The 16,990-nt window shown below is 36.0% G+C and overlaps 1 protein-coding gene across 3 annotated transcripts in view; it reads left to right on the top strand.

The window, feature by feature from the left end:
• The window catches only part of LPIN2 (lipin 2), a 43,048-nt gene that overhangs the window by 20,389 nt on the left and 5,669 nt on the right, over positions 1-16,990 (top strand). For all 3 annotated transcript variants that reach the window (XM_064442928.1, XM_064442929.1, XM_064442927.1), the window contains 13 exons: positions 70-368; positions 4,373-4,480; positions 8,278-8,401; positions 9,062-9,383; positions 9,625-9,724; positions 10,854-11,041; positions 12,223-12,316; positions 12,688-12,757; positions 12,862-12,951; positions 13,729-13,811; positions 14,933-15,077; positions 15,956-16,104; positions 16,557-16,643. In XM_064442928.1, coding sequence (XP_064298998.1) covers positions 70-368; positions 4,373-4,480; positions 8,278-8,401; positions 9,062-9,383; positions 9,625-9,724; positions 10,854-11,041; positions 12,223-12,316; positions 12,688-12,757; positions 12,862-12,951; positions 13,729-13,811; positions 14,933-15,077; positions 15,956-16,104; positions 16,557-16,643 — 1,859 coding nt within the window. The remainder of the gene's footprint in view (positions 1-69; positions 369-4,372; positions 4,481-8,277; positions 8,402-9,061; positions 9,384-9,624; positions 9,725-10,853; positions 11,042-12,222; positions 12,317-12,687; positions 12,758-12,861; positions 12,952-13,728; positions 13,812-14,932; positions 15,078-15,955; positions 16,105-16,556; positions 16,644-16,990) is intronic.

The following is a 16,990-nucleotide window of genomic DNA, read 5'->3' as shown; positions in this document are numbered from 1 at the left end:
GACAACTATGCTGCATACCCAAAACAAAGTGGAAAAAAATGTCTGTTCTTTTTTTTTTTTTTTTCTTAGGAAAAAGTTCCTGCGCATTTGGCAACATCTCCAATACCCACTGAAGACCAGTTTTTTAAAGACACGAGCAATCATTTGAAATCAGGTGAAAATGAGAGGACATGTGTAAACTCAGAAATCCCACACTCTGTGGAAACAGAGACTGTGTTCACCCCAGGTTCTGTGAAAAAGAAAAAAAGAAGAAGAAAGAAATACAAACAAGATAGCAGGAAGGAAGATCAGATCTCTTCTACGGGGACAGAAGAGATTTTTGAAATAGAAATAAGCTCAGATGATGAAAAAAGTATTCAACCGCTAAGGTAAAGTGTCAGATACTTGCTGATTGCTTTCACTGTTATCACTGACCATTTAAAAGGGGACTTGTACCTTTCCTCTATGCAATTAATGCATAAGTTCAATAGAGTCTGGGTAGGTTTCCCTCCAACAATCAGATCTCCAAACCGTTATCTTCCCCAACTTTACAACATGGCCATTTTGTTATGAACATGAAATCCAGTTAAGCTCATTCTAGTAAAGTAGTGTTGTCATGATCTGTTGTGTGGCTGAGAAAAAGTTTCAGTGTCATTTCTCTGATGAGACAGAGTGGTCTTCTGGTGTGTTGGTAACCTCTACATAAACAGCAGTGTGGAATATCTGTAGTACACCACATCTGAATTTGACTTCTCTGTAACTTGAAGTTTACTTTGGTAACTGAAAACTATGTAAATGAATGCTCCTTTGCATTAGTAAAGAGAAATCTTTACATGTGTATAGTCATAAAGGAGGAAAAAAAATCAGTTCTGTATTTTGAAGAGAATAAACTATTAGTAAAGGAGATCTTGCGGTGAAGTGGTAGCACATACTAATAAGCTGAAGAAGCTTATATGAGTACAGGAAAGATTATAGAGTATCAAGCATATAAATGCTTAAAAGTCAGGAAAGGCCTGCTCATCAGTTTTGGGGAAGTTTCTTAGGCTGCTTAACAAAAGAAGTGGACTTAGCTTTTAGACAAAACTAGCAGCTTTATTGAACAGCATTACTTTTAAATGCATTGCTGTCAGAATAATCAAGATCTGGTCTGGGAAATGAAAGAATGGTTTGGTATAAGACAATAAAGTATAACTGAAAAAACTCCATTGGTATGGGTGTTCAAGGGAGTCTTAGGTTTAGTAAGTACCAGTCAAAAAGGTTAGTGCAACAGAAAAACATGAATCTAACTTTCACACCTATGACCAATAAAACACAACAAACAAAATTAGGATTTTAAAGTGTTTTCTAGCATGTCTGTGGCTTTCTTAGTTAATTTGCCTTATTTTTTTCACTGTCATTTATGTCAATGAATTGACATTTAGATATTCACTGCTCTAAGTCAGGGAATTGGAATTTTGTTTGGTTTGAGGTTTTTCCTTTTTTTCTAGTTTCAGAAAAGCAAGATCTTTGTTCAGTCTTCAGTGTGAGACCATTAAGACAACAATAACTTGTCATAGTGAAACCATCAAAAATAAAAATAACCATCAAGTACAGGAAGAAAGAAAATACAACCCATGAATTGTTTATTCTTTATTTAATAAATTCTTCATATATTTGTAATAATTTAGGAATTTCACACCAGTAATGCCTGTTCTCATCCAGTGTTTAGAAATCAAATTTGACTAGGGATTAATAAAAAATTGTAGGTTTGACTGAAATGTCAAATGTTTAGTCATAGCTGAAGAGACCATGGTGTTTCCATAAAGGTTACTCTGGGGGCTTTTTTTGTACCCTTTAGAATGAAAAATTGAAAAGCCTTTTTATTTGTAAACCTCTTTATATATATGAAAAAAAAATACAAATAAACAAACAAGCAAAAACCCCAAAACAAAAAACCCCCAGAAAAGTCTGTAGAAATGAATTCTCTGTGAGAGAAGAGTGTTATGATGTGAAAGGAAGAAGTTTTTGTAAAAGAATGCTGTTGTCTTGTGAATAGCAAGTAAATGCAGGACTGAAAAAAATACATTCTAGTAATGGAAGTCCAGAGGCAGCAGGTTGGTGGCTATGTATCTGTTAGTGGAGTTCATATGCAGGCATCCAGTGGCCCACCAATGCAGGAAATAAAATGCCTTGCAATAGACATATGCTGCTGTCTTCCTGGCTAAAGTTATGGTTGTGAAAAAATGTTCATAAGCTCTTGTTTCACATCCTGTGGGGATGTAAGGTCATATCAGCAGGTTTGTTTTAGTTTTGGTTGGTTTTTTAGTTATAAATGTGTGGCTCTTAGTTTTCTATTTCTAGTTAAGTTTCTAACTTATTAGACATAGCTTCAGATTTCAGAGTGAAACGGGGAAAGGAGAAGGGAGGCTGATGTTCCAACAGGAAGGTCAAAAATTCAGCCTGTATCGTATGTCTTATCTAGTTCTATTCTTATGAAGTGAAAAACAAGCTGTTTCCTGTTCCTTGGGAAAATGCATTTCCAAGTGTTTATGGAACTTTTTAAAAAATAGGTCCTTTGTATTTTCTAGCTGTGACTTAGATATGTTAGTAGTGCTTGACTTCCCTAAAATAAGGCCCAGAGGACTGAGATTACAGTGCATATACTCAGAGATAGAGGGCATTATTTCTCCAGCACTAAGGGTGTTAAAGATTTAAAGTAGTTATCTGTCTCTAAAAACTTATATATTTATTTAGACTATGTATATAGTGGATAAGGGTGAGAAAAAGTGGAAGCACTGTTAATGAATGTTGCAAAATAGATAGCTTAGAATTGATACTGCAACTCAAAGTTATCAGTTGATGCATACTGATTTCCCCCACCCCCCTCTAATTTTCAATAATCTTTGACTACATTTGGATTTTTAACCTTCAAATTTACCCACTTACGGATTAAATGTTATGGGTTTGATGCTTCGTAAGAACTCATTGGTTGCAAATTCACAGTGAATAAAATCTGTTCAGTACTACCTGTGAGTCATCCTGCCCCCCTTTGAAGTCATATTGAGGACCTCTCTGTAATAATAATTCTATGTGTTTGCTTAGTTGTTCAATAATATCTTTTTCCTCTTTTGGAGATGCTTAGCACTGGATTGAGAGAAAGATAGTATGAAACTTATTTGTATCACAGTTAACTTGGTTTTTGTACACAAAGGATGTATGGTCTGTAGCTGTCATCATCAAGTTTCATAATAATAGTATTTCTGAATAAGAAGTGGAGCTATTAAGATATTTTTAGGGTTCAAGTATTTAACATAGTGTAGACTGTCTTCCAAATGAGAGACCTGTGCAAATGAGGTAGGTTACTGTAACTGCTTAGGGTCTAATGGGCTGTATCGAGTAAGCATGTAAATTCTAAATATTTATGTATTTTAATAGATAATGTTTAAAATCTTCTCTTTTCTCCATCCATAAGAGCAATTAGTGTTAGCATTCCAAAAAAAGTCCAGCGCAACCATGCTGCTAATGGAAGAAAAATGCTTTTTTCTTTTTTCTTTCATAAAAATGGCTTAAAGCAATTTGTATTGCATTTTACACTCAAATTCCAGGCTTATCTTCCTTGTTTTCTATCCACCGTGTAGCCATGATGCCCTTGATCTAACCTCAAAACAAGTTAGCTGTATCCTGAGAGTAGCTATTTATTCAATTAAGTTCAGAAAGCTGCAAAAAGATCTGAAGTACTTGATGGAAATGTTTAAAAGGGACTTCTGTCTAAAATACAATGCATGCCTGCTCAATGGGTCTTACAGTTGGTTGTTTGAGGGTTTTTTTTTTTGTTGTAGATATTGAGTAGACTTCCTAGTGCAAAACAAACCCTACTGTTCAGAAAAGTACAGTAATTCTAGCTACTTGTTGTAGTTTATGTTAATTTGTAAACTCATGGGTAAATATGAGGCTGGTACCTACCCCTATTTTCGTACTGGTTTTAATTTTTTAAATGTGCAGTAATAAAGCGCATTGTCAAAATTACCTTTTCTGTTTAACTTTTTCAGAGTTTCTAAGGTTTACGTAGTAAAGGTTATGGGTAAATCTCTGTTGTTGCATTTTGATAATATTAGCTGGCTGTATAGAGTGATATAATTTATGTTGTCATGGCTTCTTCAATATTAGCTGACTGTGTCAAGATTTTTAAACGTTATTTCTATGTCTAGATTTTTAAAATTGCAATAAAGTATTAATAATAGTTTTTATATACATTCTAAGTTATATAAAGGTGTGTTGCAAACAATGAATTCTTTAAGCTATACACTTATTTCTTTTGATCTTGGATTTTTAATAACATATAAGGAACTTTTTCTAACTGAATTAGAAATGCAGATTTCTTATAGCTGACTTAATGTCCCATGTATCTCCACAGAGGATCCTCAAATTCATCACCAAAGGGTGAAGAACAAAAAGAATCTTTGATTTATCACTCGAAGGATCATTACCCCTTATCTGATGGAGACTGGTCCCCTCTGGAGAAGTAAGTAATTTTGTAATGTCATCATGTATATAACGCATAATTTTTTAAATAATTATTATCTTTTTTATTCTTTTTTTCCCCCCGATCTGTAAAACTATCAAACATGCCTAACTTGTGATAACAAATACAGCATTTGATACTTCCTTGGAACTTTGGAAACTTTCCATTTTACTCTATGTATTAAACAAAATTTGTGTCTTTCTTTCTTCCTTTTTTTTCCCCCTCAAGTGAAAAAAAACCTTCTTACTAAAATTGACCATTAAAGAAAGAAAATACAGTTAATAAGATTTCCTTAGGTTGAAAGGAAATGGAAAATAAATATGTTCCCTGTGATTTACCCTAGTGTAAGCAGCACTCGATATGCCTTAAAGCAGAATTGTTAAGTTTGTAAGTTAGATTTTGCCAGATGAAATAATGCAAATTACTTGAGGTAAAGCTAGGTCCTCACCTTGAATAGTATTCTACTTCAGAACAGAGGATTTGATAATTACTGGCATACTAACCTAGAGGTACCAGAAACAGTATCAGTTGATTGTGGATTCTTACAAATGGCATAATACAGCTAACTAGTCAGTTCTCAGTTACAGTGACTAAGGCACTTCTGTTTATACGTTCAGGCTTTTCAGTTTCTGATGTTCATTCTATTATATTCCAATTGCATTCAGATTCTAGATTTTTGAAGGCTCACCCTTTGGATTTCACCACTCTAACGTCAATCTCTACCTAAGAAAGCATTCTGTCCAGATGTGGTAGACCTTGAGGTAAATTTCGTACTTCTCCTGAACATTGGGCATAGGGAAGGGCATATATACAGCACACAGCATGCTGAGCAGTATCTTGATTCATCTTAACTCTTTGAGTGTCTAGTTCTACTGCTTTTCAGTTTGAGAATTCTACCTCATAGCAGATGCAGTGTCCGCGCAGAGTACTGGTCAGCCTGGATAGGTCTGGATAACCATTGTTGCATTTGGCTGCTCAGTGTGCAGGTGCCTCTTCTGTATCAGTAGATGACCGTGCAGAATAGAAGAGTGCACTTCAGAAAATACTTCTTGGAGTGCATATCTCTGCTTTGGGTGCTTCCAGGGCTTTGGCCTCAGTAGAGTCTGAATGTACCACACCGTGCTTGGTGCCTGCTTATTCCCTCAGTGCATACCTTGTTAATGAACAGAAGCAGCTGGACAGGAAATCCCATTATCATTCCTTCTTACGTTTTGGTCTGACAACCACATCCTCATTTGTACTTGATGAGATGTAGTCTTCAAATGTTCCCCAAAGGTTTGTGGTTTGTGACTGAAAAGCAGTCACAGCATTTGACCCTGAGGATTGACATGGTGTTGTATGGATTATATCACCTATATAATTGTAGCGTAGAGGCTGGTATTCCTTTCCAGTTTATAAAACTCTAGCTAACATAGACTAGCAGGCAACATCTGGGAAATATGATTCATGCCTCTCTTCTTGTTTACGTATTTAGGGGATAGTCTGCTCTAACAACTTGTTTGTGCATCATGTGAGATACCTAGGCTCTTTATAGTTTTGGGTTGGGTTTTTTGTTTGGTTGGTTGGTTTTTTACAAGAAGCTATCCAGTACAGATTGCAGTGTAACAGCAAAATTGGCAATCTTCCTTTCCCTCTTTGGCAGGAGGGAGTTGGGTGGGGGATTCTCTCTCACATGAGACATCTAGGAGAAATTTTGCATGAAAATATTTCTACTAAGCCACCAAAGGAAGATTCTATAATGTAGCCTTTGTACAGAGAAAGAGAAATGGGAGGTTTTAATAAACTCCCTTTTGGAGACCTGGAAAAGCTATCTGTCTTTAAGTTGAGGTTGTCATCTTGCTCTTCAGAACCCTTGCAGGGAGCTAAGGGAAGGTAATAGCCTAAGTCTTTTCAGTGGGAACACTTCTGTTTGCCCTACTCACTAGAATAAAATAAAAAAGCATAGTCATTAACTATTTGGTATGTGATACCATCAATGTTCTTCCTGTTTTAACAAGCAACATTAGCATGACTAGATCACTATTACAAGCATGGGCCTTTTGACTAAAGACTTATCCCTGAGAACGATGATGGGAAACATACTTCGGGTCAAGTGGAACAGACTTAGGTTTTCAAAGCCCGGAAGTAGTCAGTCTTTTGCAAGTACTGCTGAATATTAAGAATTAAGCTTAGAAACAGGTTAATATGCCTGCATGGCTTCCAGCTGACTTGTGATATAGGTGGAACAAATTATTTGGCACGTAGGGAAAATGAGTTCATACTCCTCCTGAAAACAAAAACTTGCATGTATTTTCATCAATGTGTTACTTTAATCCCTTCTAACAGTACAGAAAATGTAATTTCTGTAGGAAATTATTAAAGGAGAACTGAGAGAGGAAATCTTTAAATGGTTTCCTTTCTGTATCCCTGGATGAAGGGACCTCAAAAGGTCATCTGGTCCAACCCTTCATAGAAAAGGGAAACTAGATGAGATTAGTCTAGCACCCCATCCAGTTACAAATTGAACTCCTCTTGTGGTGGGGACCATGTCCCTGGGAAGATTGTTCCACTGAATGATTATTCTCACTGTAGAAAATTTATTTCTTATATCAAGATAAAAGCTCTCATGGTGCAACAGTGCAAAGACCTACACCTAGGATGACATAACCAAAGAGCCCTTTACAGGCTTGGATCTGTGTGGCTGGGCAGCAGCCTTGCTGAGAGGGACCTGGGGGTCCTGGCGGGCAGCAAGCTGAACGTGAGTCAGCAGAGCACCGCTGCAGCAATGAAGGCAAATCAGATCCTGGGCTGCATCCCCAGGGGCGTTGCTAGCAGAGGTAGAGATGGGATCATCCCACTCCATGCAGTGCTGGTCAGGCCACACCTGGAGTGCTGTGTCCAGTTCTGGTTCCTACAATTCAAATTCAAACATTGAAGGTTTTTATATAAACATATGAAGAAAAACTAAAATACATTATGAATTTCAAAGTGTAAAAAGAGGAGCATTTCTATAATTTGCAATATAATTACCCTGTTCAAGAAGGGATAGACTTGGACCTGTCCCAGCACTAAATGCTGCTTCAGAATAACCTCTTCTGTTTCTTTTCCTCCCTAGGATCATAACAGCAAAATGATTTTGAAATCTCGCATTTGTAGCATTTTGTAGAGTGAGTTCTTCTGGCTTAAAAGTAGTTTTGACTAAAGTAAATTTCAGAGGTCTGTTTCTGATTTGTGGATAATAACTAGGAAAAATAGGATGGGACTTTAAAAGGTCATGTAGTCCAAACACATCTGAAGGAAGTTTTCAAGTAGTCTCCCTTCCCTCTCCTAAGTTATCTTGTTAATGTTGTTTTCCCCGCATCGGGAATTGGCGGTGTTTCATGCATTTGTGAGTTAGGTTTGGAGGACTTTTATTACTGAAGTCTTGGCATAGCAAGCTTAAATGCTGTATTTTTACAGGGGAAAGGAACTTAAAGCTAATTTCTGTCTTACTTTTATCTATACTTTTTTGTTTTGTTCTGTTTTGTTTGAAAAATGGAATATGGGCTGAGGGGAAAGCTATACATATACTGCAGATATAGTGGAGGAATCTGTTTAGGGTGATAACTATGTAAGCCCTTTAATGTGATTTTCATTTTAACCTAATTTCTCACTGTCTGAAAACCCTGCTGGGCTTCTTGCCATGTTGCCGAATAATTGAAGCTCTGTTAAGCTGTAGAAAACTCTACCAACAGTAGCTGCACAACAAATGCATTTTAAACACTGTAGCTTGCTTTTTCTTTTCCTTTTTCTTTTTTTTGTTCTTGTTGATTTGCTAGCCCTTTCTCTGAGCCAGTCTGCCCTAAAAGTGACTCAGAACTGGAAGTTAAACCTGCTGAGAGCTTGCTCAGATCTGAATCTCACATGGAATGGACATGGGGAGGATTCCCAGAATCAACCAAGGTAAATTTATTTAGTTATTGTCTCTAACTTTGTGAACTGTGTTTTGGCATATCTATTATTGTGTCCTAAGAGAGGGTTGGAAGTCTGCTGTTCTTCAGGATAACTCAGTTGAAATAGGAAAGTAGCCCCACCTTGTGGCTGGCAGATAGTCGAATTTGTTGAGTTCAAAAGTTGGTCAGCAAAGTAATCCCAGAAAACCTGGGAGTAAAAATCTGAAATATTTGAATTTTTAGTTAGAAACTGAAGAAAGCAACTTTAGAAATTAATTTCCTTTATTTTAGGCTAAGTTCTAGTTAATTCCAGAAGAATTGTAGCCTTGATACAGTAAATTTGGTATCTAACATGACAGCTAGTGACAGAAGCCTTGGTGCATCCACATTTTATGGTTGGCTTTGTTGTTTTTTTTTTTTTTCTTGCCATGGTTTGGTCAAGTCAGCACTTGCTCTGATACTGAACTTGTAAATAAGCTAGTATGAAGCTTCGGTTGCAGGGAACTTTGCTGATGAGGTGGGACATGTTTTATGTTGCTAAAATACATGTTTAAATTCTTACCCAGTTTACTTGTGACCAGGACTTGTACTGTGAGTACAAGTTTAATGTTTAGACCAGAATAAAACAAACATGTGAAGTGAAAGAATTGACTAGTGTTTTGTTTTTCAGATAAGCAAGAAAGAGAAACTGGAACATCCCAGAACAGCTACCATTACTCCGTCAGAGAAGACTCATTTTAGGGTCATCTTCAGCTCTGATGAAGTTGAAGATGATGATGATGTGAAAGAGTCTGTCTGTACAGTACTGAAACCTGAGCCAAGAACTCATCCTCTGCTTAAACAGATGGACGTTAAAGATTCTCTTGCTTCTGCAATCATAGAACCGCAAGATCCATTGCCATTAGATGCCAATCATCATTCCAGACTGTTGGTGGACCCTTTACCAGAAACAAAGCCAACAGCAAAAACTGACTCTCCTTCAAAAAAGAAAGGTATATAATAAAGCTGTTGATTCTTTCCTTCAGTGTGATCTACCAAATTTGAGGCCATAGTGGGAACAGTATAAATGTGCCTTTTCAATTTTTGCTATTTAAAGTCTTATCTGTCTAAAACAGTAATCAAAGTCTTGGATTTATAAATGCTACCAGTAAGTCTGAATCTTCCACAGTTACATTTGTATTTAATGTGTCGGGATGGCTTCATCTTAGTAATCTTAATTGTTAAAATTAACAGGGGTGCACAAGCGAAGTCATCACCAGGGGCCTGACGATATTTACTTGGAGGACCTAAAGGCTTTGGAACCTGAGGTTGCAGCACTCTACTTTCCCAAAAGGTAACTTTGAATTAAGGTTCTGTGGATCTAGGCTTATATTGCAGTTGCACTATATGAGTTATTACATGTATGGTTTAGGTGTTTTATGCTCTGGTTCTGATAAAAAGAATTGGATGTCAGGTTTCTGGGCTTTTGTGGAGTAATCAGTACTGATCTTGCCATGAAAACCTGATTTGACAAGAAACACACTGAAAGATCGCATGGGGGGTCATTACTGAGACTTTTCATCTTTGTGGAACCTGTGTGCTCTGCAGATATGGGGGGGGTGGGTGGGTATAAGTTTAAACTGCGCACTCCTTTTGCACCAGTACTCTATTTCTGCCATATTGCTAGCTCTAGATAAGCACACATTAGTTAATTTTTTGCATGCCCTGTACATCCCTTCCAATTATTTTTAATATCAAAGACCAACAAAAACAATCCCACAATGTCTTCATGCAAAGCAGCTAAGTCTCAAAATTCACTCTTGTTTGGTTTTTTTCTTAAATGAAATCAAAGCATTTTATACTCCTAAAACACCCTCCAAGAGAGTAACTGCTAGGGAAGGCCTTTGCAAAAATACAGCTTAGTAAGGAAGAAGTGTCTATTGGTTTATGTTAAAACTAAGATTGTAAACTTTTCAGTACTTATTACGTTACTTGGGATTGAACCAATAACTGTAGCCTTAGATGACTGTATTATTTTTTTTATTTAGAAGGCCACCTTTTTTTATTGTAGTTTTTCCAAACACAGAGTGTTCAAGCAATGTTCTTTTCCCTTTTATTATCCTTCTGCAGCTTTCTGGTAAAGATTGAGGAACATAGTAGTATTCTGCAAAAACAGAGCATAGAGGATCTTTTCCTTGTTTAAATCCAATTTTGTTGCAGGCAAGAGAAATGTAATTATCTCCTAATTTAGATAAATGTTAGTAGGACTGGAAACTGTCAATCTGCCAGTATTATGAAGGGTTGGGATGTGTGTTTGTGTCTGTTTTTTGTTTGGCTTTAAATTTATGTTGTAAAATGATGTCGTACTTAACTGCAACAGCAAGATGATTTTTGAGTAATTATATAGTGTGTTCTATAACCTAAAATCTTACAATTTTTTGCAAGTGAAATGCTTATAGAAAATGTGGACTTCTTTTCTTTAGTGATTCTGATCCAGGCTTCAGGCAGTGGACAGAGTCAGATACCCTTTCGGGTTCCCAGTCACCTCAATCAGTAGGAAGTGCTGCTGCTGATAGTGGTACAGAGTGCATGTCTGATTCTGCTATGGACTTGCCTGATGTTACACTTTCACTTTGTGGAGGTCTCAATGAAAATGGAGAGATTTCTAAAGGTATGTGAAAGATTAAAACATAAACAGTAATAAAGCTCAGGCAGCTGAGCAAATGAAGTGCCTTGTATGCTCTGATTTCTACCTTGCAAAGCTTTGGCTTATTATTATGCTCATGTTGAGAAAAGGAAATGAATAATCTTCCACTTTCTAAAATTCTCAAGGATTTGCTAAGCAGAGATAGCAGAATTTAACCTCAAATTAATCAAGTGCACTTGATGTCCTGAGAAGTTTTGTCTCCTTTTTTTGCACTATGTGTTGCGTATCTGACCGACACTCTTGGCTTTGGCTGCAATTACTTGCTTAGTCCTATATAAATCTTCACAGTTCATATCCTTTCCAATTGCCTGATTAGTTTTTTTTTAACCTAAAGAAAAATTTTTAAAAAATTGTTGGACTACCTTTTCTCCTGCTCTGCTTTTCTTGTCCTAAATGTTTGTTGACCTGTAGATTTTTACAAGCTGATTCTTCTTTCCTAATGCTCCGCTTAATTTTAATATTGGAGTTGTATGCATTTTTGAGGGAGCTTCTAGGAGCACATAATCTTCACAAACATGTACTGCATGTGTTTAGTATAGCCTTTTGTAATGGTCATCCAGTCTCTAATGCATCAAGTGAAATTTAAATGCTTATTAATGAAGACTCAGAACAGCTCTCGTGGTAATGCAGTAGTAATTTTGGATTTGATTTGAAAAATTTGTCTTCCTTGCAGGGGCCTTACACTAAATCATGAATTTCTGCAAACTGGTATAGTCACTAGTCATGAAAATGCTATTTAGTAGTCAGTGATTAAACAAACCTGAAAAGCTGACAACATCCTTCCCCTTCTAGTGTAGTATGTAGGCTCCTCACCTGCCATAATAATTTTTAAAGAAAACTTGCTTAGACAAGCATGGCTCGCTCTTTCCAGCCTGTGAACTGAATTAGTTCCTACCTCTTCTTTATCCTCCCTCTTCTAATTTCTTAAGTCTCATTACTGTGACTGATGAAGTGGTACAAGGCTTTCCTTGTTACTGAGGAGGCAGTCACAAGACTCTTGACAGGTGGGCCATATTAGCATGTCTTGAGTGATGTTGCAAGGTCAGCAAAGACTTTGAAATTCAGAAAGCATTTTCCTACATACAAACTAATCAGACGTCTTGGGACTTAATATTATTTTTAATGAAAATCTGCTTCTATTGCAGAAAAATTCATGGAACATATTATTACTTATCATGAATTTGCTGAAAACCCTGGACTCATAGACAATCCCAATTTGGTAATAAGGATTTATAACAGGTAAACTCTCTATATCATGTAATTAGGTCATAGAAGATATCAGCTAAAATTTACCCTTTAAAGTGAGTGCATTTCGCAGCTTCCATTGGAATTTGTGTTTTTGATGGATCTGTTTCTCAGTCTCAAAGGCTGTACTGGTGATTTGCATTAAACATAGCTTTAGCTGAAGTGAGATTTTTTTTCTTTTTTTCAGCGATTACCACTGATGTTGAATTGTATATATGAAAATAACTCTGCTTAGAGAAAACTTCGATATTAGTTTTTGGCAGCAAATATATATTTTCATCAACAGAAGGGCAGTTTGCACACTGGTATTTTTTGACCTCTAGTCAGGTTTTATAATATCTTATCAATAACATGTTTTAAAACAGGTATTATAACTGGGCGTTGGCTGCTCCAATGATTCTGAGTTTGCAGGTGTTTCAGAAGAGTTTGCCTAAGGTAAATAGATGCATGTGTACTTTTTTAAAGATTTTTTTATGTAGTAACACATTATTATCTATTTTGTTTTTCTACACAAATTAAAAACACGCCTAATTTTTCAGGCTACTGTTGAATCGTGGGTCAAAGAAAAGATGCCAAAGAAGTCTGGAAGGTGGTGGTTCTGGCGCAAGAGAGAAAGCATGACTAAACAGGTAACTGAGACCTATTTGCAATTGTTTTTCATTTCCTCAGCTGTCAAAAAACTGACAAATTTTTTTGAAGTGCCTCAGATCACTGCTGACACAGCTCTGTCTCACTAATTGCCAGCTGAGAGTTACTCAATGTTGCAGTAGCTGCAGCTGCTTCAGTGTATTTAGTCTTAAATACCACATCTTTATTTGCCGTTACTAGTTGTTCCAGCAAAATGTATTGTATTGATCTGTTGCACAATATTTTAAAAATTATTTCTTCTAAGCCATAAGCAGTTGTCAGAGCTACTCCTCAGTCACTGCAGTATGTTTAAGGAATGTAAACACAAATAAGTAGGTGCTGTGCAGCATAATAGATGTTATGCTGAGACACCCATTTTAGACTAAATTAAGCTTTCTAAACTTTGTGTATGTGCCTTAAATTTACACACACACACACACACCCACACACACACACACCCACCCCCCAAAAAAAAAAAAAGTGAATTTTATAAGCTTAGAAGTTGACAGCTCTTTTAATGCTAAATTCGTCATGTTAGACTAGTAGTTCTCAACTTGTGGCATGCAGAGTTTTGTTTCCTGAAATAATAAAAGGCTTTAATGGATCATTTATTCATAAGCATCCTTTTGTTAAATAACTTACAGAATGAGCAATTCTGAGACTTAATATGGTTTACGTACTATATTGGTAGCTATTTGCTTAAGTGTGAACTATGAATTCACTTGGATCCGTTTAAAATGCTTAAAATGTCAATGTTTTTCATTATCATGTTGCTTTAGATACCAGAGGCAAAAGAGGGGAAAACTGAGACGCAAAGAGCAAATGAACTGCCAGCAACTATAAAAGAGCAAGTTAACAGTAGGTGTGTTCCTGTCTGAAGACTATTTTGTGGACTCAATAGTGTGCTTTCCTTTTGTCTTTTTTCTTTTTTTTTTTAAATGAAGAACTCAGTAGGAATTTACTGTGGGAAGAAACATTTTCCTCTAAGCTACTGAAGAGAAACCAGATGTGTTTGGCAAACAATTCAGCAAAATAATGCGGCAGCAAACATTGTAGGAACTACAAACACTACAATTATTTCCTAAATCCCATTGTGTTTACTTCTTAAATTGTAACATAACTGACAGAACAACAAAGACATATATAATAACTGTTATCAATGGGCCACTGCTCTGTAAATATAGTGGTATTGTTTATGAGATATTGCTTTTGTCTCTTTTTTTTCCAGAAGCCTAATATTGTATGAATAATTTAAACCATGTGCAATTTTTTTGTAATATTAAATAATTGAAACAATAAAATAGCATTAATTAGCGTGCACAAGTTGCCCAAGATTGTGGTTAAAAACTAGCAGTATTTAGCACAAAACTGGCCCAGTCTATATAATTTCTTATGCAAATTCATATTTTGCCAGTGTTTTACAAAGATACTTGCAAGTTTTGTTGGTGTCTTAAAGATTTAAGAAACTAAATATATCGTGATTGAATACTTCAGAGAAATTAAATGCTGCTTTTAATCCTGAAGTCTCTAATCAGCAGAGAAATAAGTCTGAATAACCTTAAAAGGTGAGCTATTCCACTAACTTATCACCTACAGTTTAAATTATATAGTAGCTGTGGCAGCTTTTTTAAAAAACAAAACACTGTTACTCATTCAGTATCCCTTTTCATCTGCAGTTTACCTAATTCATCACACAGTATTAGTGATCCCTTGATACTGTGTCTTTACTAAACTCATCATGCGTGGAGCCAGCTAGTAATAGTAATACTTAGAGCTCCACCAATACGAGCATGCATTACAAGTCTTATTTGCTTATTGGCATCTACTAGCTTTATCTGGGCATTCACTAGACTTCATTAATCTGTGTTATCAGGCTAGTAGCAAATCCTCAAGAAAAGCAGAAATTAGTCTTGCATAAGAATTTTACACCCTTAAAGAAGGATTTTCTGTAGCTTACACTTATTCTGGTTGATGTCATGTTAGACCTCCGGAAGATGATTCTTCTAGTGATGAAGCATCGCAGGAGTTGAAGGAATCCCTGAAAATAGATTCTGCCTCAGTAGAGCATCCAGCCCATGGGAACATTACATCTTATAAGAAGTCACTTAGACTATCTTCGGACCAAATAGTAGGTGGCGTGCCTTTCTTGTACATAGGGAACTTCATCATCCCACTGTTTGATTCTAAAAGTTGGACTTCTGCTGCTTTTAAATAACGCAGAAATACATTTCAGAAAGTAAAAAATGATCTTTGGGTTACTTTTCTAGCCGTAGGAAAAAGGAATGGGGAAACTTAAAATTTAAAAAGGATTTAAAAGTATTTTCCAGGGCTAGTGTGGGCAGCTCCAGGGATTTTTTGTGTGTGTGTGTGTGTGTATGTATGTTTCTTAAGAATTCGTGTTTGGATTAAAAAAAAAAAAAAAAAATAATTACAGAACTTTGTACAAAATTTTAACTTCTGCATTGAGATGTTTCCAAAAAATTAACATTGTTGGCTTCTGCAGTTGGGATATTCTGGGATCTTAACAGACTAATAATGTACGTTTAAACTGGTATGCAGTTTACTCATTGTAGTCTAATTTACAAGTTAGTTCTGCTACTGTCTAAATCTATGATCGTCATCAGGGAAGAATTTTGAAGAAAGCATCCACTAAGTAGAAAATGCTGTCACATACTATAGCAAACTGGGAGTTCCATTTGATGGTACTGTAAGTCTACTGTAATAGCAAGAATTAAAGTTAGGGGAGAGTCATATATCTTTTATCACTACTGCAGTCAGTGCTGCTGTAAGCAGCTCTAGGAGCTACGGACAAATACATGTACCCAGACTACCAAGCAGGCTTTACCAGCAAAACTGCTGGTGTTAAACTGTAGTTCACTTTTTGATGAGTTAATCAAAATAGGTGAGGAAGAATATATGAGCCATTTTCTGTAGCTCCTTTATGATTCTTAAATATTTTATAGTGAGGGCAACTTATATTTTCAACTATTTTGATTTATTCTAAAGGCAAAGTTGAAGCTCAGAGATGGCCCTAATGATGTTGTATTTAGTATTACAACCCAATATCAAGGGACTTGCCGTTGTGCGGGAACAATATATCTCTGGAACTGGAATGATAAAATCATCATATCGGACATTGATGGAACAATAACCAAGTAAGTATCATTGGGGTTTTTTTCTTTTCTTTGATATTTTTATCTTGCTTTATTGATCCTATCCTGCTTTCCAAAATAAGATAAAGAAACTTGAGTTAAGACGACTATTAGAGGATGTTCATTAACAGTCATGAAAAACACTTTTGGCTTTGATTTCAATTTGTACTTCCATTTACAGCATACTAAAAAATGTCTTTTAAAAGAATAATGCGAAGGTGATAATGTTTACCGTATGACTATTGCCTTTTCAGTTACACTTCTCCAGGTTTAACAGCTGTAGGTTAACTTGGAAACTGACTTGTGCTGTATGGCCCCACTAATTCTCTTTTGAAATGCTTAAGACCTTCTGCAGAGATATTTCTGTAAATTCTCATTATAAACTGTATATTCATTAGTGGTTATCTTTAACAGAACTCATAGTTGGTATCAGCTGTCTCTGATTTTGCTTTTAGGTCTGATGCTTTAGGACAGATCCTTCCTCAGCTTGGCAAGGACTGGACTCATCAGGGCATTGCAAAACTCTATCATTCCATAAATGAGTGAGTATGTAATCTATGAAGCAACTGGGGTTTCCTGGAATTTGGGAATTAATGGATTGGATTGTTGTTAATAGTTATGCAATCTATTACAATTTGTTGGTCTAAATGTTGGGAAGTGAGCTACTTCTGTTGTTCACAAACAAAACTAAATTTCTTCCCCGGCTGTATGTTTTTACAGGAATGGAAGCCACCACTTTTACTAGTTCAGTTCTCAAATGTTTGATGTTGTATTTTAGTTCTTAAAATCTGTGTGTAATATTGTTATGACTGCAAAAGAGAACCATAATAGCAGTAACTTCTCAAACAGTCATGCATATGTGTGTTTCCACCAGCTCAGGTTAATCACA

The sequence above is a fragment of the Phalacrocorax carbo genome, chromosome 2, assembly GCF_963921805.1.
Source record: "Phalacrocorax carbo chromosome 2, bPhaCar2.1, whole genome shotgun sequence".
Lineage (NCBI taxonomy): Eukaryota > Metazoa > Chordata > Aves > Suliformes > Phalacrocoracidae > Phalacrocorax > Phalacrocorax carbo.
The sequence above is the reverse complement of the archived record's forward strand: the minus strand, read 5'-3'. Positions and strand labels throughout refer to the sequence as shown.